The 27,755-nt window shown below is 42.2% G+C and overlaps 2 protein-coding genes across 2 annotated transcripts in view; one reads left to right on the top strand and one right to left on the bottom strand.

The window, feature by feature from the left end:
- LOC122398361 (arrestin homolog) overlaps positions 1-4,708 on the bottom strand; it is a 36,676-nt gene extending 31,968 nt beyond the window's left edge. Inside the window, exons 1-2 of the mRNA XM_043398134.1 lie at positions 3,273-4,708; positions 2,591-2,766 (exon numbers count right to left, since the gene is read on the bottom strand). Of these exons, the coding sequence (XP_043254069.1) occupies positions 2,591-2,766; positions 3,273-3,359 (263 nt within the window). The 5' untranslated portion in view covers positions 3,360-4,708. The remainder of the gene's footprint in view (positions 1-2,590; positions 2,767-3,272) is intronic.
- The window catches only part of LOC122398408 (14 kDa phosphohistidine phosphatase-like), a 59,437-nt gene extending 32,654 nt beyond the window's left edge, over positions 1-26,783 (top strand). Inside the window, exons 3-4 of the mRNA XM_043398216.1 lie at positions 25,260-25,387; positions 26,634-26,783. Coding sequence (XP_043254151.1) covers positions 25,260-25,387; positions 26,634-26,726 — 221 coding nt within the window. The 3' untranslated portion in view covers positions 26,727-26,783. The remainder of the gene's footprint in view (positions 1-25,259; positions 25,388-26,633) is intronic.
- The last annotated feature ends 972 nt before the right edge of the window (positions 26,784-27,755 follow it).

The raw sequence follows: 27,755 nt of genomic DNA, 5'->3' as shown, positions 1-27,755 counted from the left end.
AACTATTGACACGTGACGGATCGATTCCATCGCGACAGAATTTAATTCCCCGCTCTTTCATAGATTTTCGATAATGAACCGTGACGTCCAAGGGCTCGAGAGGTTTTAAATGTCGCTGTTCGCGCGCAAAGGCGGTCGAATTTCAAACGGGCCAGTCGATATCGAAGTGATTCGCGCAGAAAACCGGTGTCGCGTGATCCCGTGCCCTTCCATCCGATCGGGAGTTCGTTTTTCTCGTTTCATCGATCACATCCAACACGAAAAGTTCGTTCGTCCATTGCACGGACATCCAGGTCTAAGCGTGTCTAGTTTCCCATCCACGAAAACTAGTTATTGCAATTAACGAGTTCGAAAATTTGGTACATCGAACACAACACGGTGCAAACAGCCCTCCACCGTGCTACGTTTACGCGTATTCCACTGTCCGTTGATCCTCGAAACAGTGTTCGATTCTCGTATTGGTGTCCACCAGAACGGTGGTTTCGTGCGTCGAGGGTAAACCGCGAGTCAATTAACTCGGGTAATTAGACAGTCGGGAAGGCTAAGATTCGTCCGCGATCGAATCTGCGGCGGGTAAATAAGGGTTCCAGTAATTTTCTCCCCGTCGACCATCGAAATTTCATCGATAACCTCTAACATTAACCGAGCTATCCATTCTCCCGCGCTCATAGACCTTAATTTCTCGCGGTAATGTCACCGCTGTACAGGTCCTAGTGCCTATTATCGTTGGGTAAATATCGCCACGCGTAATTCGAGTCTGCGGAGCTGGTCTCCGGCAGAGTTTCAGACGGAAATAGGATTGCTTCATCCCCTAAGGAACGCTAAGTATCCAGGGTAGACCGAAATAGTTCTCACGATTAAAACTCTGTCTAATTCACTGTCCCAAAGCCATGACTATTCTCGTCCATTTGCGTGGTCGTGTTATTTCATCGTAGATCCACTGGATTCTTTCGGTATCGAGTTCCACCCACCGGAAGGGTCGATCTCACCCTCGTCTCGCGGCTTAGCGCGCCAAATCCGTCTCTATTTACAATAAATTGCTTCCAAAATCTTCTCCAATCGTCTGAGAATATTCTACTCTTCACGCCAGTGAATCCCCTTCGATCCAACCCCCCGAATCTTAAAAGAACATATTTATTTTACAAGTAGCGAATTGTGAATTTCCTTTACATCCGCCGGAATTATTCGTTGATTAATTATACGATAGAACTATTAACGCCCAGTAAATTCCATCGGAGGAGCTCTTTGATCCTCTCTGGTAGCGATCTCGTCCAGGAAATCGGGGGACGGTATTCGAGACAAAAACTGCGGTCTTTTATCAGACTAATGGCCCCGGGATACGTTGCTCGAACGGTTCCACGCTCTCAATGGAATTAAACGCTGTTTTATTTAGCGCGATTACCATTGGCGAGGTGGCTCCGGGACCGGATGCTGCGAACTCGAGAATCGAAGCACCTGTAGCAGCTGTTCGCGTTTACCTCTCGCGCGTTCACGACGTATATAATCGTGTCATGTGCACAACAGGGTGCTCGTGACGGATATATACGCTTCGACGACGATGTACAAGCCGGACACGCGTCTTTATCAAGGGAATCACGTTTTTTTTCTAGGTTAAGGTCTTCGACGATATTAACTCGTACGTGTATGTTTGGTATTTAAGTTATTTTGAATGTTATGTAAGAATAGTGACCACTGGGGAGTCACATTGTCAGAAAATTAGCAAAATAAACGCGTTCTCCAGCGGAAGTAAAAATGGCGACGTTGGGGGAAGAAATGCTGTACGGTCCCCAAAAGATTAACGGGTTAAGCGACGCGATCCATCATCCTCGCGCAAGGAGGACAAGAGATCAGAAATCACGGGAGAAATTACCGATCGACGCGTCTTAACGAAATCGAAGTCGTGGACATCGACGCGGGGGCCGGGAAATCCTCGAGCGAATACGCAAATTGAATAACGTCGGGGGCTCACAATTCCATTAACACACAATTTCCGCGCGAAAATCCCGCGGAGGCCGCCAAGGACGCCCGAAAGGGTCTCCGGGAGGTGGAATGAAATCCTCCTTTCCTGCCCTTGGACGAAAAACCCCGGGTCACGGAATAATCGTATAATTAATCGACGAGTTATTGCAATTTGGATTCAAAGAAAATTCACAATTCACTGTTATAAGATAAATATGGGTGATATTATGATCTTAGAGGGTAAATAAGAGTTTTCAGATTTGAGATTGGATCAGAGGGGTCCTCGAGATTTACTGGCGTTGATAATTCTATCTTATAATCAATCGACGAGTTATTGCAATTGGATACAAAGGAAATTCACAATTTACTATTATTAAATAAATATGGGTGATCGTGCAATCTTCTGTAGAGTCTTGCCACGCATCCTAGAGTGTAAATAAGAGTTATTTTAAGGTTTGGGGATCCAAGGATGGTAATTTGGGGAGTTCTCGAGGACGATGACACTGTGGAGGGTGGAATAGGCGCGGTCGCGATCGTAAATCGTCGGGGATTCCGTGCGATGGTCCCTTCCGGGCCGTCGTCGATAATATTAGCCGACATCCATGGATTAGAGAGAGTATCGCGTGCTCACCTGTCGGCTTGCGTGTCTGCAGGTTGCAGCTGCGGCACCGATTGGAGGCTCTGCTGTATTCTCTGGGCTTGGCCGCCCGTTCCCGGCGCTCTTTTCTCGCCGGTACCGATCCCCGCGTCCTTGTCGTCCATTTTCTCGCTGGAGGCCGTCTCGTTGCCGCACTTCTTCTTCTCCACCTACGACGAGACACTTGGAGATTCGAATATACCGGATATTTTATAACAATAATGCACTTTCTAACAGATATCCGTGGTCGAATGTATCGAGTCGACATCTTATGAAAAGCAAACGATTATTAAAAAGCTTTATCGTCGAGAAACTCTAGTAACTTGTTGCGACAGAGTCGTAAGCTACGGCGAGGAACTAGTTTAAAGCAGTGTTATTTATACCCGAGCTACCCAGTCAGCAACAAGTTATGATTTATGAGCGGTGTTTTCCAAGATGGATGCTGCAATTCCTCGAGAACGCGATCTAAGCGCGAAAAATTCACCGTCAAATTTTTAACAACTATTGGACTATACTTTCAACGCTGGAACAATCAAACTAGTCGAAATGATAATCTTCTGATAAGAGAATGAATAAACTTCTATCGTTTTAGTTCCTTTGGTACAAATACACTATAATTGCAGACCTAATTACTAAAATTTTCTAAGAGATCAGTTTGTTTTCACTGTTTTCGTACCGTGATAGGGTAGAGGGGGGCCTGTCGTTCCTTGGATTCCTTGGATTCCGTGGCTTCCGGTTCCGCGTGTCTCTCTTCCTCCGCCATCTTCTCTTCGGCCGCAGTGGCCCAGCGAACAACACGAAACAACAAAATGGCCACGAATACGAATCTCTGTGCACTCGATGTTCGGCTGACACGTTCGCCTAATCGCGTTCGCGCATTTTTAGGCGACTCGTTTGTCCCATCGCGATCTTTCCAACCTGTTGCCCTAGTCGGCTCGAAACGCGATCGCTGGATCTCGATTAACCTCGAACAACGTTTACCAAGCGTCGAGGACACGCGACCTGCGTATCGTGGACAGTAAACGGATCGATCGTTTCAACTATTCGATTTAAATACGAGATAACGTTGCGAGTACGGGTGAAACGAACCGATTATTCGGAGGGCAAGCTTCGAGCAAAGCTACGAAATTCTGACAATTTCTCTGTTTCAACGCGTCAGAATCGTGGAACGTCTCCCGTAAACTTTGGGCGAACTTTTCAGTCTCGTAAGTTTCGTATAAACTTTTTTTATTAAGTCTCGTTTCTCAAATATAATCCCCGAAGAATCGTCGAGCATTTAATATCCGCCATGTTACAATTAAATAAAAAAGGAACAGTTCTTTAGAATCTTTCGGACTCGATATCGTCGCCCGCTGCCCCGTTCGACGTTTCCAATTCGTTGATCGATTTTATATACAGGGTATCCCCCCCCGGACAACTGGGGCGGAAACATAATTTACCTAAGAAAGAGGAAACCCTCTGACGCATTTTTTTTAAATCGATAGCCAGGCCAGAGAAGCCTAATACAAAATATTTATTCGTTATTCCCGAATGAAATTTCCGATTCCAGTGTATTAATTTTACTGGAACGACGCGCGATATCAAACGGGTGGATTCTCTAATTTTCCGTTCCGTCGAATATTCCGCACACGATGATGGAATGTTGCGAGAGACAAAAGGGCAACGAATATTCGCTGTACCTTCCGGAGAGAACAATTTGGCGCTAGAGAATCGGTAGAGGGGGGCGTAGGGGGATGAAGGAAACCGAGTTCAAAACATTGGTTTCAATCGCGGGGAAAACAACGAGTTGTGGAAACAAGCTATCGCGTCGGAGCTGCGACATCGGATTTTCTCGTTCCCCCGCGGGATGGTCGCGAGCAATCTGCACGTCGGCCGCGGAAATCGACGGTCGCGGTTTCGCCGATTTAATTATCGTCGACGCCTATTTGCCTCCCTTCGATCGAATAGCGCCGGACGATAAGCCACCCCCTCGAACGTACGTCCAACAGTTCGATAAACGATGGACACAGAGAGCCCAAGAAACTCGAGGGACCAGAGTGTACGATGATGCAAGTGTCGTTCCCAGAAACTAGCCCCCTTAAGGGGCCTTTCTACCTTGTGGGATTAAAAAAAATCGATATTTTTTTTTTTGCATTTTCCTTTAGTATGTAGTCTCGAAAATATGTCTACCAAATATTAAATTGAAATTTGAAAAACTAACGAAGTTATAGCCTGTTGAAATGTACCGCGTGCAGGTATAACAACTGGACGTGAAACTTTAAAGCTGTTTTTCTCGAAACTACATTTTTCGGCACTGCGTGCGTGATAACTAAAAAACTATTCAAGATATCAACATCAAATTTATACAGTATCTTCAGAACTGGTCTCCCTACAGCATGAACTAGGATAATCGCGATATATGCAACACTTTTTCTTTTATTAACAAAAAAACAGCCGAATATATGAAAATATTCAGTATTTTTTCGTAAAATAGCTGCCATTTTGCCATTTTTTGTTTTTTTGAAAAGATCCTAGTTCATGCTATAACCACACTCATCTATATTAAGAATATCGTTGGTTTTAGGATTTCGAATAACTTGTTCGCAAGATATCACGTACGCAGTCGGGTGCCGTTCGTAAAAACTGTTGTTTGATGATCAACAAGAACAGCGTAATCAATAGATATTACGCGTTGCAAAAATTCGTAAATATAGCTAAATATATAATAAATGTATCTACAAAATCCGGAATTAATCGCTCTTTAATAACCCGCAAAAAAAAAATCACAAAGAAACACGTATTTTTCATGCCTACAAGGTAGAATGGCCCCTTAAGGGGGGACCTCTATGTAGAAATCCGAAATTAAGCCGATTTTCAAGAATTATTTCGAAGGATAAAGAATTAATAAATATTTCTAAGGTTTTGAGGACTATTTAGAATATACTTCAATTTCATTTTGTAATTTTTTTTGTTCAAATAACATGCAAAATGGCGGAGATACAGCACGATTTGCTAGAATATTAAGCTTTTTGCTCCGAGGTCTGCCATCTTTCCAATTTTTAATTTTCTTTCAATATCTTCGATTCATCCATTTACTATTGTTATATACTAATCATATTTCGTTGATTGGCAGATTCGGATAATAAAAACCGACGTGTACACCGTTTTAGAAGACGTCTTGCGACGCTTCTAGCAAATCATCCTGTATCACCGCCATTTTGCATTTTATTTGAACAAAAAAAATTGCAAAATGAAATTGAAGTATATTCTAAATAGTCCTCGAAACCTTGCAAATATTTATTAATTCTTTATCCTTCGAAATAATTAAATTAATTAAATAATAACCCATTTTACCTTGTAGGCACGAAAAATACTTGTGATTTTTTTTTGCGAGCTATCAAAGAGCCATTAATTCCGGGTTTTGTAGATACACTTAGTATATATTTAGCTATATTTACGAATTTTTGCAACGCATAATATCTATTAATTACGCTGTTTTTGTCGATCAACGAACAACAGTTTTTACGAACGGCGCCCGACTGCGTATGTTATTCGAAATCCAAAAACCAACGATATTCTTAATATAGATGAGTGTGGTTATAGCTTGAATTAAAATCTTTTCAAAAAAACAAAAAATGGCAAAATGGTAGCCAATTTTACCAAAAAATACTGAATATTTTCATATATTCGGCTGTTTTTTTGTTAATAAAAGGAAAAATATTGCATATATCGCGATTATCCTAGTTCGTGCTATAGGGAGACCAGTTCTAAAGATACTGTATAAATTTCATGTTGATATCTCGAATAGTTTTTTTTTGTTATCACATACGCAGCGCCGAAAAATATGGTACATTTCAGCAGGCTATAACTTCGTTAGTTTTTCAGAATTTCACTTTAATATTTGGTAGACATATTTTCGAGACTACATACTAAAAGTTAATGCAAAAAAGAATTCAATTTTTTTAAATCCCACAAAGTAGAAAGACAACTTAAAGTTTTACGTTCAGTTATACCTGCGCGTGGTACATTTCAGCAAGCTATAATTTCGTTAGTTTTCAGAATTTCAATTTAATGTTTGGTAGACATATTTTCGAGACTACATACTAAAAGTTAATGCAAAAAAGAATTCAATTTTTTTAAATCCCACAAAGTAGAAAGACAACTTAAAGTTTTACGTTCAGTTATACCTGCGCGTGGTACATTTCAGCAAGCTATAATTTCGTTAGTTTTCAGAATTTCAATTTAATGTTTGGTAGACATATTTTCGAGACTACATACTAAAAGTTAATGCAAAAGAGAATTCATTTTTTTTAAATCCCACAAAGTAGAAAGGCCCCTTAATGGGGAGGATCGAAACGACAGAAACGGGGTAGATCAACAGGTAGATCACGAAGCTTCAGCGCTGGAAATCTTTTAAATATCGGGAACTCTATCGAACGTAGCAGGGAAGGTTAATTTTTTAATTAAACACATAACACGAAGAGCGAGAAAATAATACAGATTTTAGATACTATCGTTTATATTTAAATTTATTATCTAGAACTTCAAAGTTCACTCTAAAATTACCGATAACTGTAGTGTATTTATTTGTAACAGAGAAATTAAGACGTATAGTGCAGTGGAAATAGTTCTAGCGTAAAATAATATAAAGTGAAGGGAACAGAAGAAAAGGTATACTTCTACCAAATCCTCGAGTATCAATCCTCGAACCTGAACTGCTAGCTTTTTGCCTCCCCAGGGGGAGAACAAACGATGATCTAAGGGTAAGGCTAACCCATCGATCGGACTCGAGATACTGTCTGAAAAATGTCAAGGTATATATCGTGGCCATGAAATTAAATTTCGTCGAAACGACGAAATCTCTGGATAAAGACGAGGGGATGAAAGGAATAAAGGACGTTCGAGGGTTTTTACGGTGGCCATTGGCGAAACCGTTTGTTTAGATATGGCGGTAGCGAGCGGCGCGATTCTGTAGAGTATTTTCGAGTAACCAGGAACACCGATGGCAGCCGTGTAATTAAAAACCCATTTGGGCGGCTCGTTTGAGTTCGACCTGTTCCGAGAACAAACTTCCCTCCCCCTTGAAACCTCTCTGTTTGATTGCAAAAAGAGAAACAGCAGCTCGAACGGTTGCGAGATTGGTTCGCGCGTTATCGCGAAACGAAGAACAATCGGAGAGGGAAAAGAAAACGGTGGATGTCGGGGAAATTGGCCCAAGGTCGAGAAATTTGTTTCCAACGAGAATTAATGGGCAGGGTTGATCGGAATCGTTCTCGACGAAAGAACAGGAGTCCCACGTCTATTTTCCAAAGAGTAACTCGAAGATCTCGAAGGGGGAATAGGACCAAGAAACAAACGCGATTAAACAAGAACACGCTGATAACTATCCAATTATAGGAGACTACGGTGCCTTGGAGGTTCGGTTATCCAGCTCCAGGCATCGAAGTTACAAAGCAAAACTGTAATCATGCGTCGGATCGGGTCGAAAAATCTGCTACCCGGTAATTGTAACTTAATTACCCGACTCGTCTAGTGGTTTCGAGGGACGCGAATGATTAACCGACCGTATACACGGGGACGTGTTTACCTGACAATCGGTTAATCAAGATACGCTTTGTATCGGATTACAGCCGATGGTATTACGTGTACTTGCGCAAAGGACAATGTAGTAATGGCTTATAAATAGCGTAGTTTGCCGATGGGCTTGCGCAACGATCCCGTTCCTCGTAATCGTACGACAAAATATACAGAATTCTCAATTTATTTGCTTGTCGTCTTTTCGACGAAAGCAGAGAGCATTTCGTCGGATTGCTACCTCCAGAGGAAAGAATTGGCGAAAGACTGAAGAGAAGGTGGCCCAATCGACCCTAGGCGGGGCTTATTGTCGAAAAATTGATTCAGCCCGGGACAGAGAAACATAAACGAGGGTCTGTCGCGTGTATCCCTAACGCGGATCGATGCAAGAAGCGAGGCAACAATCTAATTTACGCAGAGCCGCTCGAAACGCGGGGGATTTATCACGGAACACGACGAATTCCATCCTGTACACGGAGGGGGGGCTGACGTATGAAAATAAATTCCAGCTGTCGCGAAATTTTCAACGGGTAATCCGTCCCGGAGCCAGGATTTCATAATTTTCGCGTGTTTCCGGCGACTTGTTTCGCCGTGCGAATTAGAACGAACGGATTATAGAATTTCAACCGGACGTCGCGTCGAGCTGTAGACTTTCCCGATACCGTTTCGCGTTAATAACGAAAATTTCAACTGTAATTTTTGTACACGTGTCGTATTACGAGCCTCCGGAATATTGTACTAATCAGAAAGCTGATGATTAGACCGCGGATCTTTATGCAAATTCACATTTTTATTAATAGAATTAATGAAATCAGAGCTAAATATAATAATTCGTATCTTACTTTAAGTATTAGATTAAAATTTCCCATAAATGCATAAACATCCGCAGTCTACTGATGGATAAACTCGAGTCATGGAAACTTTGGTGTCACAAACAAAGCCACACAAGTAAGTTTTCCAGCGATTAATAGTAAAAAAAAATGTTAATATAAATAATTTATTACAACGAATTAATGAATAAACTCCTGCAGTGACTAACGTTGAAGAATGATCGGACATCTAATGAAAAAAATATTGATTTTAACAATAATTTTAAAATGGACGATAGCACGTATCCCTGAGATTCGTAATGGTTCCGATTTTCGTGTACCATTATTTTTTTAAGGGTAGTTTCCCCTTGTAGGAGGGGCTACTAGAAACCCTTCGTGTCTACAGGATGATAAATTATTCCCAGCGAGAACGAAATAAATTTCTGGGGCCCCCGGCGTTCGTAGTTTTCGTTTTCGAATTCCATAAGCCGTCTCCCCCCGACCTCATCCATGTTTCATGAGCGTCTTCTGGCAGGAACAACGAGACGCTTCCTGCAGCGACATCGACGTCGCTGGAACACTGGGGTTATCGATGCACAACGTGTACGCCCCCGTCCACTTTGCATACGCGTCTTCTCTGTTTTGCTCGGGTCAAGCGATCCTGCCGCGGGTACGTCAAACTGCTTGTCGATAAACGGACGTCTCACGGTTGTTCTATCGGTGAGAATGATTCCGTTTTCGATCCGTTGAACGCGCCTGGGTGTCGGGAAATTCAATGGAATTTCAGTTCTTCCGCGACCATTGCAGTCCTCGCGAAAGCCTCCAAGAGTCCTATTTTTTCAACTCCCGTTACTGTTTCAGAGTTTATAGACACCTGGAAATAGGCTGTCATAGGCTGATACATTTTTAGGACATGCAGATTCTCTCATTTATCCCCAAGAATCCTATTCTTTCAACGTGTTGCAACTCTTTAGTACTGTTACTGTTTCAGAGTTTATAGACTCCTGGAAATAGGCTGTCTCGATTAACAATTTTTCTCCAATTGTTAGGGTTGATACATTTTTATGCTCCCACGAGGATATTTAGATTCTCACATTTATCCCTGACGCGAATAGATCCAGGCTTTGGAGCAATACATCCCCTCGATCGTCTCTGTCTGATCACGAATTCTTATTCCAACACTTTGCATTACTTTATTTTAACATTTTTAACATTTTCTCCTCACTATTCGTGTGCTTCTAATTCAATGGAAGTATCAACATTTGATGTTCAGCAAGCTTTTATTCGTTTGCCCTTTCCAAATTACCTTCATAACCTTCTCGACTGTCGCGTTTTACTATTTTTCTACACTAATGTACCTTCTCGGTTATCGAATAAATAAATAAATAAAAAATCGCGTCGAGAAGGCGTTCCCTTGGACCAACGATCCCAAAGATGAATGTTTTGGCCGAGTTAACCAAGAATGATCAGTTTTCTTCATTGGATTTGTTTCCAAGTTGTATAAAAATGCGGTTTTCGTTCATTGCAATGTCCGACGTACAATTTAAAAAAAAAACAAATATTGTCATCCCTTAAGAAGAAATATCGTTTTTCAAAGCAGACTCGGACATGAGTGTTATGGGGTTAATATTTATAAGTTGGAGAGAGCAACCCTCGACCACGGTCCGAGAATTTGAAATTACGTGGTTTGCGAGAAACTGGATAGCTTCCCCGGAAACAACGAAATAACGATAATGGAAACGCCGCGGGAACGGTACAAGGAGTTATCTGTTTCCTGAATTTCCGTCCCCCGGAACCGCGGGACAAGTACTGGGAGAGACACGCGACCAACCCCCATCGGTGATAAACTTCCTGGCAGGTAGCACTCGAGTATCTCTCGACGCGGTTTTTCATTATCCTTCCTCTCCCGTTCGCTGTACAGGTGTCTCGAAACACGCCTAATAGGATTCATATGCCCGTCCGCGATTTATTCGACGAGTCTGCGGCTGATTCCACCACTCGATTTCCTAACGCGAACCATTAGCTCACGATACTTTCTCGATTGTAAATATCAGGATAATATTCTCGATGTTTGCAAGTCGAATTTAAATCACGGAACGAAGGGAGCCAATTAGTACTATTAGCGTTGGAAATCTCTTCTTCCTTCGTGTCGTCTCTGCTTTAACACTAGATTTATGGAAGTCTGGTTCCATATTTAAAATTGCAGAACGCCGTAAATATTATTTTTTCAAAACTTATGTTGAATTTGATGCAATGGCACGAATACATATTCTAATTAAAAGAAAACCCGAAAATAGTCGATTCAACCTCGTTTTGGAAGAAATAGTAGATAATATAACCTACGCTTAATGCAACTGATATTTTTACTACCTTCCTCGAGAAACTTTATACCAGTTCAATGATCAATTTTGCTTGTTACTTCGTTACAAAATTTGCAATTATATTTCAATTTTGTTACCAGCAGCTCCAAACGCTTTCAAGTGTTTTATTTGAAATTTACCTGTTAGAATATCTGTTGTATTTTGTAATTTTCAAGTGTACGATATCTCTTTGATTTGGACTTGAACAAATGTCGAATGGTAGTTGACGAAGGAGATCCCTGAGATAAAAATTGATGTCGAATCACACTCGACACAGGAGTGCAAAGGGTTAAGGTATCAATAAATATACGCGAATATGCGACCAATGCCCGTAAATCTAGTGTTAAATCATCCCCCATGTTCTGAACCTTAAATATTAAATTTACGCGTGCAATAAATATATATATATATATATAGTTCAGGCAAAGAAATTTGCAAAGGGGTGCGGAATACAAAATCTGCAAGCAAATGCACCGTTTTCCCCGAAGCTTGCCCCCGAATTTAGCCAGGATCGGCAGGGATCGACGCTCCGGCGTCCCGACGCCAGTCCCCGGATTAACCAAGCGCTCGTTCGCTTGTTTTACTTACGAGCACCACCGCCGCGGAGTCGTCGGATCACTGACTCCTCACGCTCGCGTAAACAAACGAATCCTCGAGGAAAAAGAGCGTTTCGAATCACTGTTCTCCCCCCACAGACGCACAGTTTTCAAACTTTCCTGGGGTTCCAAAGTAGAATTTCCTTGACCTCGACCTTGACTCGACTCGTCCCTCGTCCCTCGTGTCCTGGAGTTCAAGGTAACCCGCGAACGACGCGCGCCGCGGAATCGTTTCGAAAAGTTGTCCTCGATCGGTCTCGGAAAAAAGTTTCCTCTGCTCGAAGCGTGGTTGAGGTCGCGAACAAGTGGTAGGTCCCGGCGTTGAGCCCGACGTCCGTCGTTCAACACGGCTCGCCGACTACTGAGCCGTCCAACGCAGGCGTCGCGACGCCTCCCGCTCGCTAGACGTGCCGTTCCGGGGCTTCTCGACGTCCGGAGGCGCGAATTTATCGCTTGCGGGGAAAACTTTCTCGTAACGTGCATCCGGGGTACCCGTAAACCGGAAGACGTTGATGCAACGCTGAAAAATCTCTTTATCGATCGAGGTCGTCAGGTTTCCGTCATCGCTAAAACAATCGCAGAGATTTGATAATTTTGGTGGAAGCAAACTTTTCGCCAAAGTACAAATGGAAGCTATGTTAAATTGAAATACTAAAAGGTTTGATGTTTCAATCAAACCTTCGTTTCCGTGATTCTGAATCGTAACAGAGGATTTGGGATATTCGTAGCCCGAAAACGAGAGCAGAGTTCGTGATTTCGATGCCCGTCGAAGTCTCAGCATTGTTCTCTGGAGATTCCCGTGTGGCGTGACGCTCTGAAAGTTCGAGGTCGCGTACGTGGCAAACGACGCCGTCTCAACGAACCGAGAATATCGCTCGAAGTCGATTAGCTCTTTTCCCCAGGTCGCCAGAGACCCTCGCCCGCTCTTTTCACCCTCGCCAATGCCACCGTTGGATAATTATCGATTCCCCTGATAAACCGAAATACCGAGGACCAACGTTCGGCTCGGCCTCAACTTTTTATCAGCGGTAATCTATCGTCCCGGTTGCCCCGGGAGCCATCCTCGAAAGAACCAACGAATTCTTTCTCTCGACGCGTTCGATGAAACCGAATTAAAACTTTCGTCGAATAATAACGGTAACTTCCAATTATTGGAAATCTCTTTCGAGGAGATACGCGTCTCCCAACGTCTGCTGTTCGAGCGTCTTTAACCGCGTAAAAAGAGCCCGGAGACTTACGAATGCTCGATATTTATTTATTGATTTTTATCTACGGTTTACACGCCTTGTATCTGCGTATGGAAAATAGTCGTACAGCTGTGGGTATATAATTATGGTCAAGGACAGGCTGGTTGACCTACTCCGCGAGCCGCTACCCTCGGAAACTTAGCTCTCCAATGATTATAATACGCGGGAAACGTTTCCTCGCGTGGACGCGTGTATTTTTAAACGTTCGAATTGAAATGCAAATCTTTCAAATTTTTCATTCTCCAGCGAGCACGTCTTTGTGGCTTCGTGAAGAGTAAATAGTTCCTTGACCCGTACCATCGCCAAACAATCGAATCAAGCGACGTGTTTGCGCTTCGTCGTAACGATTAAAATACTATTTCAATCAGCAAACGCGACGTTTTTACATCCCCTTTTTGCCTTCCGCTGTTCGACAAGGGGCGTTCGTTGGATACACGGAGTCTAGACGCGTAAAAAGCTACTTGCAAAGCAGAAACTGCGTGACAGTTTGGCTCGATGGCGAGTGTCTCGTTGCACCGTAATCGAATCAACTTAGGAAGTTTCTGAACAACGTGGAAACGCTGCTCGCGAATTGTTTTCGATTTTACGGCGGATGGGGGGACAGTGGGAAGCTTGATCGTGCCGCGATATGCATAATTCATCAACCTGGAGGGCGTAAGTGAACGAAAGCGTGATCAAAGGTCGCGTAATGGACACGGAAGATGGCATAGAAACAGTGAATAGAACGGTGCTGGGTTGGATAGAGCGTCGCCTCTCATACTCGCCACTAGAGGGATCGCGCTCTCACAAGCGCTCGACCGATTCCTCGATTGCTATATATACATTCCTCGAACAGTGATGGACATTCGTGGTAATTTTAGACATGTGCACTAGAATTCTGCCATAGATGTATCTTTAGCGCAAAAAGAGGTGCATGTTGGGAATTCTTTTTTTTTTACAAAATTGAACTTTCTACTTCAAATGCTCGCCAATCACAGAAAAATTAACTTATCGAAGATCCCCTACGTATATCTCTAGCTATACTCATGTAAATTAAGAGGAAATTTTTTGTTTTTGTCTCCTTTTCTGTAACTTCCTTAAATTTTGTTCCTTACTGGAATCCAACGGTACCCTAAATTTTAGTTAAGTGTATATATTCCCACGAATGTCCATCGCTGTCCCTGTCGTCTAAGGCTGGGCCTTACTGATGAGTCCACTAGCAGGCCCTTAAATATCAATGTCTTCGTTATACTTTGTGTTTACCATAGAAGATCCCATAAAAATGGGCGGAAAAAATGCATTGCAAGGTCTGCTCGTATATGTCTCGTCTGAAACTCGACTCGAAACACGCGGAGGAGCTCCGCCGCGATATCCCGAATTATGACAACGGCGCCGTAGACGATGATGGACGCGGATCGAGGATTTTGAAACAGACGTCGGTGCTGGCTCGAGCGTGATAAGCAGCCGCGTTTTGATTGACGCGCGCTTATCGAGAGAGACGCGATAAGATCCTTAGGTTGGATTTCGAAGGAAGCGCGTTAATTCCGACTTAATCGTCGAGACGCTATTAATAGATTCGACGATGAACGAAGAGAGGAGAAAGGAGCGATCGATAGAGAGATCGATGGTCCAAACGCACAACTTTTAAATCCAATCGAAGCAAGACGCATTTCTATTTGTATGTATCGTTGTTAGCCGAGGCGAACAAGCAAGTAAATTTTAATCAGGCACGGACTAAATGCAACGGGTTTCGACTACGTAGAATTCCCTCGGATAGTTTCGAACCTGTTCGTCTTGGACTTAACAGTATTAACAAGGTTGCGCATCGAGCGGGAATACGAATGGCCAATTAGTAGTTTCTGCTAAAACGAAGACGACGATCCCGGAACCCGGTACGAATTAAATTTGGCCATTCGGCGTGGCACGTTAATACCGAAATTGTTTGCAAGCTGCGTGGCGGGGTGTCGTTGCCTTCGAACTGCGGAAACGTTCGATGTTACGATCTCCTGGCGATCGACCAGCATCGATTTCGCGACAGTATATTTCCACGTGCGCCCAGGATTCGATGATCCGTGTGATCCTTGAATTTGAGGATCTTCAGAAATTCTTTCCCTTGGTACTTGAAACGTTTATTGATACCACTTTATCTACCGATAGTGGTTGAGGTTGTCACTCAGTAAGGACCGGTTTAGTTGTATAACTAACAAACTTAACAGTAAAAACCTATTAACCCTTTGTACTCCGAATTATACTTCAATTTTGTTGCTAGCAGCTACCAACACTTTTAAGCGTTTCATTTGAAATTTACGTCAACTAAACAATAGGGCAATTTAAAGAAATTCAATTAAATATCTGTCTCATTTGCATTATTGTTGTATTTTGTAACTTTGACAAAAGAGCTCCTGAGACAAAAACTGATTCGTCACATTCGACATAGGAGTGCAAAGGGTTAATAGACTATCGGTCGATAAACATTGGTAATCGAAACGCCGTTCAAGAGGCTATAAAGTGATACAAAATGCCAAAGGGACCGCGAACAATCGTTTTTCGACAGTTCTCGCAGAAAGTTCGGATCCATTTCGACGCCTCGAGTCGCGGATATTTCATTATCGGGTCCTCGCGAGCCGCGGGATCGTAAACCTCGAAACTCGATGCAACATCGCGGCTGAATGGCTCGCCCCCGACACCACGATTGTCAAACTTCACCGGAAGCCGGTGCACACGCGGCCCCGGGGTCCCGAGATTAATTTAACTGGAAACTTGCTCGCGCGACGAATCGCGCCGGGGACAATGGAACGGAACGATAAAAGAGTCCCGTGGATGGAACTTCGACGACAAAGACGTCGGGGGTCTGCGCGAACTGCGCGAGAACAAATTGCAATCGTGACGCGTATTATACTCTTCGATATTAAAATCGGCACGGTGACGGCCTCGGGAGGGTAGAAAACAGTTTTGGAAAGTTCGTTTCGCCGCCATTGTTCGAACGTAGCCGCGCGGACTGCGTCAAACGTATTCGCGAGAAGAAGTTTTCGAGCGTCTCGTTAAAAATTTTTTATTCTTAAAACGCGATCCGTCTCGGTTGGCGGCGTTCCCCGCGATACGGCTGGAACCGGATATGACGGTGCAACGAAAATTGATCCCCTGCGAACCGAGTTCCCCGAGCGTTATTAGCGCGACGATGTTCCGGGCTCGCGAGAAAATTGAGGAGGATTTCCCGCCCTTCCGACAATATTGTCCCCGGGTGTTCATAACTCGACGTCGTCGGTTACGATTCTTATTCCATTTTCGTTCCTGTCTTCGTTGAAAATGTATTTCCTTCGATATCCAGGCGCTCGTGGGACCTCGTTGAACAATGACGCACACTCCGCCACGGTTACGTCACACCTGTTATCCACGTACCGGTAAGAAAATCTCGACGTAGTAAGACCTCTTGATCTCCGGCGTTGCTCGACGTCACCGGCCCCCCGTATTACTACGGAGGATCTCTACGTATCGTGAATATTCTTCACGTTTTCGCTGTTTTACGAGCACAGCGGGATATTAAGATAGAAACGAGAATGGAACAGTAAATTCGACGAACAAATATCTAAGAGAAACAAAAGAAAATCGTAATATTACGAGGAGATAGGTGTGTGGTCCCTCGACCAACCCCACCATTGCTATATTTATGTATCAGAGATGAGGTATACGAGTAGACCTTACGCCTCATGGACTTTTTCGAGGCCCAATCTGATTGCTATAGTCATCTGAAAATTTTGGAAGTCCCTAAATTCGACGAAAAAAAAAAAAATTAAGAATCGTCCTAAAAAAATTATTTTCGGTTGTAGGGGTTAATTACAATTATTTTTGATCAACAGGCATACCCCTGAAATCCTGCTCATTTTCGAGAAAAAAATTCGAGAAGGTGTGAAATTTTTCGAAGGAAAAAAAAATTTCAAATTGTTCTGGAAAAATTATTTTCGGCTGCGGGGGTCAATTACAATAGTTTTTGGTGAATAGATATACCCCCGAAATCCTACCCATTTTCTAGAAAAAAATTCGAGAAGATGTGAAATTTTTAGACAGAAAAAAAAATTTCAAATTGTTCTGGAAAAATTATTTTCGGCTGCGGGGGTCAATTACAATAGTTTTTGGTGAATAGACATACCCACGAAATTCTACGCATTCTCGAGAAAAAAATTCTTTACCGAAAATACAATGTCTGACTATGCGTTGATATGTTTCACTGAAATTTCAAGCGAATCTTTAAAACATCATAACTCCTGAACGGATTGGACGATTTTAATGTTTCAAACGGCAAACAACGCGTATTTTGGTGATGAATATGTAGAGATTTCAAAAATATTCGAAAAGTTGGTCCTTAACTCCGTAAAGTTAGAAAAACCCCATAAAAGTGGTCAAGCTTTCAAAACGTCCATAATTCTTACAATAATGAATATATTTTAATGAAATTTTTTTGTAAAATAGAACCCATGGGTAGCTACAAAAAAGTATTAGACAACTTTTCTGTAGGGCATCAACCAAATGTATTAAAAATGGAAAACGAATTTTTAAGGAGAATCGACAGGGGGTAGGTGCCTAATTTTTCGGGGAAAATGAAAAATTTCAAATCGTTCTGCAAAAATTATTTTCGGCTACAGGGATCAATTACAATCGTTTTTGATGAATAGACATACCCCCGAAATCCTACGCATTTTCGAGAAAAAAATTGGAGAATGTGTGGAATTTTACGGGGAAAAAAAAAATTTCAAATCGTTCTGAAAAAATTATTTTCGGCTACAGGGAGCAATTACAATCGTTTCTGGTGAACAGACATACCTCCGAAATTCTACGCATTTCCGAGAAAAAAATTCATGAAGCTGAACAAATTTTTCGACGAAATTAAAAAATTTCGAATCACTCTAAAAAAATTATTATCGGCTACAGGGGTCAATTACAATCGTTTTTGGTGAACAGACATACCTCCGAAATCCTACGCATTTTCTAGAAAAAAATTCGAGAATGTGTGAAATTTTTCGGGGAAAAAAAAAATTTCAAATCACTCTAAAAAAATTATTATCGGCTACAGGGGTCAATTACAATCGTTTTTGGTGAAGAGACATACCCTCGAAATCCTACCCGATTTCTAGAAAAAAATTCGAGAATGTGTGAAATTTTTCGGGGAAAAAAAAAATTTCAAATCATTCTGAAAAAATTATTTTCGGCTACGAGGATCAATTACAATCGTTTTTGGTGAACAGACATACCTCCGAAATTCTACGCATTTCCGAGAAAAAAATTCAGGAAGCTGGACAAATTTTTCGACGAAATTAAAAAATTTCAAATCACTCTAAAAAAATTATTATCAACTACAGGGGTCAATTACAATCGTTTCTGGTGAATAGACATACCTCCGAAATTCTACGCATTTCCGAGAAAAAAATTCATGAAGCTGGACAAATTTTTCGACGAAATTAAAAAATTTCAAATCACTCTAAAAAAATTATTATCGGCTACAGGGGTCAATTACAATCGTTTCTGGTGAACAGACATACCCTTGAAATCCTGCGCACTTTCGAGAAAAAAATTCCTAACCGAAAATATAACGTTTGGTCAGAAATGTATCCCCCAAATTGAAAAAATTCTATTTGAAGTCCAGCTTCCGTTTCAGCCCGGTATTTATGTCGAAGATATAGGGGTTCGTAAGTGCAGTACCAGATCGCCGGAATGGACGAGATTAAAAAGTTTACGTAAACTACTCTCGAGAAAATAACTTGGGCGGAAGCTGGCATTGCGGTACCGGGGCGATCAATCATGTAATACATAAGAATCAGATAGGAAATAGACTGTATAGTGTCGGTTTACAGGGCAACGCTACTACATAATCTGTCACACAATGGCGTAACGTCGATAGCTCCTAAGAATGTAAACCGATATGGAGGGAATTGTTACGTTCTAACACACAATGGAATATCAAGAGTTTCTAAACCTATAATCTTTGAACGATGATCCCAAAAGTTATTTCGTACAAAAAGGAAACATTTAGCGATATAAGGAATTCTTTTCAAAACGCGATTGTTTCCCGTTTTGGGGTGTAGCGAACGCTTCGAAGCTTTCTCGAACCACTGTTTTTCCTCCACATTGCCTCTCGATCGAGTTCGATGGCGGACGGGATGGCAGTTTCAGCTCGCGTAAAGGCGTTCTTGATAGCGGTCGCCGTAAAAAGTAATCTCGTCTGCGGGGAGAATCGTCCAGGATACCTTGAGCCGTTTTCGAACGTCTTCCATCGCGAGGAGATACGTCCAGCACACGCGACTCCGGACAACGCGTTTTCGAACCAATTACCATTAATTTCCCGAATTACCTCCACCAATATAGGAGTTAATTCAGGCAATATTCATCAGTGATTACGAGCAGGATCGTTTCACGGTCTAATTATAAACTGGGAAAGCCAAGATCGATGCAGTTTCTGAGAATATCTGTACACCCGGTGAACCGTTCAAATTAGCGCAACAGAGTATCTGCTCTTGCGTCTATTGAACAAGTCGTATTCGAACAAAAATTAACTCGATCTGTTTGCTCTGAGAGATCACGATCGATGTTAGGTAGTTCGTTTGACCTGGAACAAAACTTACTTGACGTTTTGTCTCTGGCAGTGGACTCTGAAGCAAGGTTTTCCAGTAGATCTTACCTTTGGACGATCCTCCCAGAGGAAAACTGTCTCCTATAAAAGCTGCCTTATATCAAATCTCTGCAGCGAGGAAGGTCTCTGGCTAGCCTTACGATTCCGTAAGTTTTGCTTTAAGTCAACCAAGGTGAGCTCCTTTAAAGTGGCTCTCTTATTAAGAATTTGGGAATGATCAACTTTCCAGCGGTTCTTTATTCTATGAAAATCGTATCAAACTTGACGGTTATTTGGATCTATCGACGAAGCTATATTTCGTAGATAAATTTGTTGGTGGAACCTTGAGAAAGTTAAACAAACATCCCCGAGATGATCGCGTGACGATCAAACGTGGCGCATCGCGATCGATGAGCACGAAAACCGGCGTGTTGCCGACAAATTGCGTCGTTAATCGCCCTTCCACCGATCGAAGATCCCAATGGCGGACGGTAATACGCGGAATTTCAGCGAATAAATTTCCCCGTCGAACACCCACGGTATTGATTTTCAGGTCGCGTTATAATAACGCTTTTCGTAAACTATGATCGAGGGGAAACTTGGTCCTCGACGCCCTCTCGTTCCGACTTATCGTCGTTCTTTGAGTCCACATGGAGATTACACGCGAGATCATGAAAGGTCAACGGTGGAGGAACCGACGTGTTACTGTATCAAAAGGTTTCGTTTCCCACTCGCGATTTATCTAAACCAGCGTGGGCGTTTCGAGCATACTGCACGCTTTAAATTGCCTGCAGACTTCGACCATAAATCTACATTAACCGAGACGAGGATATAACTATCGCGACGATGCTTCTTCTCCTGATTTCTCTGCTCAGAATGGTCATTTTGACGTTCAACAATCTTACAGAATTTAATTTAAATTTGATATTCTGACTCCCTGGAACCCCTCGTTATCATTCCTTCTTCCCAGTTAGGCTCCTATGAGGCCTGATCGTAGCTCGAACTATCTTCCAATGGCGATTTGAACCGTATAGTTTACTTCAAATTTCGGCCCTTGAAAGATTTTCTTATAAAATTATTATTTATTGCCTGTCCATTTTCCAAGAATTTGCACCGAGTTATCGTCACAATATTTAGGATTCTAACTTGTTCTTCCGCCCATCGCCTTCGTGTGAACTTGGGGACGGTGATTAATTCCGCTCTAATTAACTTCCCCCGACCTTTTTCGCGCGACGAACTTTCCGCCGTTCCGTCGGTCCAGCGAGTTTGTCGGTCGATTCGCAGCGTGCAGCGATCGCCTTTGCTTGTTTCGCTAAAACCAGCGTTGTTACCGCGCCTGGATTCGACTTCCTGGTGCACGAACAGAGTGCTGTGTCGCTTCAAGCACGTGACGTCGCCGCTAGAGGGCCACGCTCTCTCGCAAGCGCTCGACCATCCTCCACTATCGACTACCCAGTGTCTCGTCGTCTAATCCTTCCTACGATCTTCCTCCAACGCCACGAACGATCTCATAATCTGCGAGGGGTGCAATGTGTCTCTACTAGACGGGGCACGGACGTTAAACGATGTCGTAAATCTCGCCCGGCGGGGAATGGAAAACCGCGCCAATAAAATCGACCCCGTCTCGTGCGTATAAATCACACGATCCCCGGTCATCCTCGCTGAATCCACCCTGAACGCGATTATCAATATTTCATCGAGGGTATTACGCTTCTTGGGGAACTCCTTCAAACGTTTTAAGACCTCAAGACGGCCGGGGGGACGCTACCCCCGACAAAGGTAGCCCGAATTTTCAACGCCCCGGAAACCGGGCTCTACGCCTCGCCTAGCAACCCCCGGAAGCCACTCCGGGTCCCTCTGCCTTTACCGTGTTTTGCACTTAGCGATTTACCCGGTCGTGCTTTTAGTACCCACCGTGAGACCGATAGATGCCCCTTCGTAATCGATTTCTGGTAATTTCCCACAGTGTAACAACCCTGCCTCCGACCATATTGCCAACGGTACACAACCGCGCGTACGGGGTTCCCGGTGGCCTATATAAACGCGACCGGTTCTCGTGAGAAGAATGTCCGCGCGGGGGAAAAAGGACACGTGACAAACGAGGCGTTCAGTCTCGCCCCGGTTCTGCCTCCTTGCCTCGTGAAACTTTGACGGGACAGCATTTATCTTGGTACGTCACGTCGGTGCGTGGCCCATTAATTCTGCGTTGCTATGAGAAACTTTTGGCAATATAGAGAGCGGACCCTATGGACGCGAGAAAACGAGATAGATCACAGTTTTGGTGGAGCGCTTGCGAGAGAGGCAAGAGCGTAGCCCTCTGGCGGCGAGCACGGGAGGTAAAAAAGGGAATTAATTTTCCATCGTTTCGAAAATACGAGTATTAATTTATTTCTTTACGCGGGCATCGATCTCCTGACAAGCAAATGCTGCCTCCCCTTTTCAATCTCGTCCGTTCAGCGGCGAGAGAAGTTTTTTGCGAGCGTAGCTTCTGTCTCTGCGGTTTTATTCGACGGAATTCATATTAGCTGGTCGCCCGTACGCCCGAACAATAAAATCGTATTTAATATGCATGGGTTCCCTTTACCGTCGAGGAAAACGAACTTGCGTCCGATTTGCCTCGTCCCTCCGCCGTTTCACGGACCCGATACGAATTGGAAATCCTTTTTTCTCGATTTACTACGGCGTCCTCCCCTGTACAGCCCCGAGCTGCCTCGAAAATATTTTCACGAACTCTGCGTTCGATTGTTTTTCATCGATACGCGTAAGAATTTCTGAAAGGGTTGAAAAAAGAGGCATTTCCTGAAGATGACCAAGAAACGATGGAATCTTTTTTCGGGGGAAGGTAGAAGAAGATGCTTCGTTCTGGTTTTTATCTGATCAGTTCTCTCTCGGGACGATAACGTATTCTCTGTACGAACAAACAAAATAAGAACCTCTCGCGCGCGATAACGCGAAATTACACCGAGTCTCGTAGCGTCGCAGAATTCCTCCTTGAGAGGGGACGATAGGGGGGAGAAACTTCCGCCAAATTCTCCCGTGAAGATTACGAAATAGAGAGTTGGTTCCCCCTCCCCGAAACTTTTTAAAATTTTGTATTTTTTTCGTTACGTAGATACCCCGGTCGATTTCTCGTTTCTGATAAAAATTTCGACCAATTTTTCGAGCCCCAAGCTTCGTTGGAAAATTGTTTCTGGGGGAATGGAAATGGGCGGAATGTCTGAAAAATTTCTCGAGTCGGAATCGCTGTTCCAAGCAACGTTCTCTGCGTTAACACGCGATACACCGTGTTCGAAACCACCTCAAAGGATGTCACGGCCATAGTGAATTAGCTGGCACGCGTATACGCTTAATTCTATACGTTCACGACCTTTGCATGGTTGGTTAAGAGCAAAGCTTCTCAGTTGGTTTCGAGTCTTAAGCTTTTGGTGTTCGGTCATATCTCACGGAATATTCACCGCCCAAAGTAAGCTTTGATACTCCGCACGACTCGTTTATATTTGAAACGACGCGATGTACTGTACAGAGAAAAGAAGATGGCACTCGTACTAGGTCGGATGTTATAATCAGCCTTCGAAAAGCAACATTTACGCTGTCCACGTTCTACTTATTCTTAGTTAAATTAAAAATTTCAATTACAATTGCCCGTATACAGGGTGTTCAAAAAGTTAAAAAGTTATTAACAATAAAATTCAAAAATTTCAAATCGTTCTGGAAAAATTATTTTCGGTTGCAGAGATCAATTACAATCATTTTTGGTGAATAGACATACCCCCGAAATCCTGCTCATTTTCGAGAAAAAAATTCGAGAAGGTGTGAAATTTTTCGAAGGAAAAAAAAATTTCAATTCGTTTTGAAAAAATTATTTTCGGTAGCGGGGGTTGATTACAATCATTTTTTGTCATTACACATACCCACGAATTCCTATCCACTTCATAGAAAAAAATTCGAGGTGTGAAATTTTTTGAAGGAAAAAAATTTTTCAAATCGTCTTAAAAAAATTATTTTCGGTTGCAGGGGTCGATTACAATCATTTTTTATGAATAGACATACCCCTGAATTCCTGCTTATTTTCGAGAAAAAAATTCCAGAAGGTGTGAAATTTTTCGAAGGAAAAAAATTTTTCAAAACGTTCTAAAAAAATTATTTTCAGTTGCGAGGGTCAATTACAATCCTTTTTTGTCATTACTCATACCCCTGAAATCCTGCTCATTTTCCAGAAAAAAATTCGAGAAGGTGTGAAATTTTTCGAAGGAAAAAAAAATTTCAATTCGTTTTGAAAAAATTATTTTCGGTTGCGGGGGTTGATTACAATCCTTTTTTGTCATTACTCATACCCCTGAAATCCTGCTCATTTTCCAGAAAAAAATTCGAGAAGATGCGAAATTTTTTGACGGAAAAAAAAATTTCAAATCGTTCTAAAAAAATTATTTTTGCTTGCGGGGGTTGATTACAATTATTTTTGATGAATAGACATACCCCCGAAATCCTGCTCATTTTCGGGAAAAAAATTCATTACCGTCGGAACTTTAAACGTTAATAACTTTTTAACGAAGCCTCCATCAACAAATTGGTATTCTTGATATTTCGTCTTATTTTGGCCGAACACCCTGTATATTTGATCGTGAATCGACAGTGCCAATACTAAAGTCATGGGGGAAACAAACGATCATCAAAGAACGATTTATCGCAATAAATAATGCTTGTTTCGTTGCATTTATTTCGCGTTCGGTCCGCGACGTACAATTCGAATGAAATACGAAACGAAACGGAACTCGCGTCACTCTTAATGCGGCGCATTGTTGCGGGGGTTTACTCGATTATATAAAGAAAAAAAAGTTCTAGTCGTCGCGTGCCCCATAGTCTGCTTCGTTTATAAAATACAGCTTTAACGGATTTCAGGAGCAAAAAATATTATATGCACGTCGATTTGGCTTCGTTTTCGAGATAGAAATGTATTAATAAAAAAAGGGTTGGTAACAATTATTTTAATCGGTTGGTGCGAGTGACTGGTAGCCATGGCAACAACGCATTAGGCGAAAGCTGGCAACGTTGGTATATGAACAGACAAAACGAATGGCGCGTGTGAGCCTTCTGCTTGCGAGAGAATAAATAATAAAACCCTAAAAAAGTATTATTCTGTTCGATAGTAGCAAAGGAATCACGTTATTTTTGTATCTAAAACAGTGAAACAATTCACTCCCCATCATATGGAAACCTAACCTTCAATACTTCGAAGATGGAAATTCGTAAATAATCGCGATACATCGACACTAGCGACGCCATTTCTATCGAAGTCGTCCCACCGGGCAATAAAGATTTAATCGACGCGTCTTTGTTTCCTGGCTGCGATTTTCCCTCTTCAATGTCCCTCGTAAAGATTTTTATCGCCGCCGGATTAACTCAGCCAATTACAGCCTAACTTTGTTATACAGCTTTCGTATTACGATATAATTTCACAGCACGCCTACGATTCCAGCGATCCCCTGTATAAACGGAGTCGTTCGCTTCTTTGTTCCAGCCGACATTTACGACATGTTTTCCGACGAGTGGGCGGGGAGCCGTAGCCTGTACGCGAAGTGCGTGGGTGGCGGAAGAATCATCCACGACTGCCACAAAAAGACCATACACGTCTACGGAGACTCGCAGGTGAGTTGCGGAATTAATACGTCCTAACGAGCCTCGTCGCCTCCGTCGATCTAATCGATCAAAGGACGTATCTGGTGAATACCTAACCTCTAGGTTAGGTGCAAGTACCTTCCCACCCTCCAGGATTAAAAATACTCGTCGACGAATCGTTCACAGGACACAATTCTAATCGTGGCGATATCGATATTACGTTTACAGAAAGAAGTGAAAAATTCTCCAGCAACAGCTGTTTTATTTTCCCCCCCCAATCAATTCCCTTAATCTTTCGCGATCGAAATGGCGGGAAATCGATCTCGTTTTGACGCGCATCCGCGCCGCGTTCCGCCGGAAGTAGTTACCGCGTTTACGAGCCAGATGGTGCGAATCAATTTGGAGGGAAAACGTAACCTAACTTCCTTCGAAACATCTCGTTACTTCGAAGGAAAATCGAGTGGTCTTCGGGTAAAAAGAAGAAAAAAGTGTTTCCACGAAGATACCGGAGTCGATTAGAAAGGAGATTCGGGATAAGGGTAATAAATTGAAACGAGCTTTCCCGCGGGGGAAACAAAAAACAGGGATCGAAACTTTGTCAGAGTGGTGGGAGAAAAACGCGATTACGTCTTCCAAATACGCTGTGCGAAGCCTGTTGTTATTATTGCCTTGATCGTTCCGCGTAATGACGTTGCAATATTATTAATTAACACTTTACCGACCGGTAGCGGTTGATTAATCGGCTATCGGTCGGTAAGCGTTGGTCGGTAAAGAAGTTGATTAATACGCTATCGGTCGGTAAGTGTTGGTCGGTAAAGAAGTTGATTAATACGCTATCGGTCGGTAAAGTGTTAAGGGAAGAAATTAGTTGGGCAAAGTAACACGACTCGAGGCAATCGGGATAAATGGAAACTTTCGGGCTGTTCGACGATTAAACTGTGAATTTAAAGAGTGCGTGTTAATTAATAAAAATCAAGCGTGAGTGTCGAAATTCGAAATGTTTTTAAAAAATGTACAGTGGAGTCTGAATCGAACCTAACGCGAATTTAAATGTTAGGAAAAAAGTGTGATTGTCGAGGGTCCAAACTAGCATCGAGAGGAAGCAATTTTAACATCGCCTGGGGTATTGTTTTTTCGGCCAGGGATCAAGAGTAATTTAAAAGCCAATCATTCTCCGAAGCGTTTCATGAATACAAATGTTGCACGATACATATATGCGATTGGAAGATTGTAATATACTTGTGCTTTTAGGATTGTAATTTGCTTGTGCTTTCAGGGATTCGGGAAGGCGGATCACGAGATGTCCGCGGACATTCTGAAGAAGAAATTCACCGATTACAAGATCACTTGGTCAAACGAGGGATATTGAAATGAACGGAACAAATATTCTACGCTTCTGATATTACTCTTTCGAGTAGAAAGCTACGAGAGTACCATTGCTTGTGTTAAATTAATAAAACAAAGAATTTGAACAATTGTATCGTTGATTACCTTGTCCCCTTATTTACAGCTTAACGCGTTGGCTGCCATGATGGTTACTGGCACAATGAGAGAACTCTGATAATTATAAAATTTTTGATAATCCTGACGTTGAAAACCAGCGTGGCTGTCGACGTGTTGAAGAGATAGTCTAGTCCGATTCTATTGGAAAAATAGATCTTAATCTGTAATCCAATTCTAAAGTAAATTGTAAGTTTTAAATAAACCATTTTCACCGTCTGAATGATGAGCAAAGGAGTATAATATCATTTTTTATTTTCTTTATTAATGTCAAATTAAGTTGTTCCTTTCGTACGATTTTGTAAAAAAAAAAACGAGTGGTCAATTGAACTACTAAAATCGACAAAGTTAGCAAGCGTAGAGCAAGTCTTACAGTAGTATTAACAGTATTATCCGATATTTAAAGAAGTTATTTTTAATTCGCAACCATTGGCTCGGTGTTAATCACGATGAAATCAAAATTTTAATTAATTTTTAGTTATCCAATGAAAATTAACTCTTTATCGTGGTTAACACCGATTACCAGGTCCTCACCACGAGGAGGTTGTTGCGACTGGAGACCCAAAGAGAAATAAATAAAAGCCATGTTTAATGATTTTACATTTCAAGCTTTTGGCCAGATATTCCCAGCATGCAAGTGTCGAAAGATTCCTTTGAAAAACACGAGATTATGTATGGAAAATATAACCAATGATTAAAATTAAAATGTTACGTTAATATATACCCTACAAATAATTATTACCCTCCTTGTTATTAAAGTTAACCTATATATTTCATAGAATTGATTAGAGTATCTATTTATTTTATTCGAACTAAACAAAATTGAATATCTAAATTTTTCAACAATTGGCAGCTCTTCGTTATAATTTAAAATAAAAAATAGTAGTATTTTAATAAT

Source organism: Colletes gigas, unplaced genomic scaffold (assembly GCF_013123115.1).
Source record: "Colletes gigas isolate AHSC1104 unplaced genomic scaffold, ASM1312311v1 Colletes_gigas_Sc00011, whole genome shotgun sequence".
In the NCBI taxonomy this organism is placed as follows: domain Eukaryota; kingdom Metazoa; phylum Arthropoda; class Insecta; order Hymenoptera; family Colletidae; genus Colletes; species Colletes gigas.
Note: the sequence above shows the minus strand (reverse complement) of the source record. Positions and strands in the feature narration are given on the sequence as shown.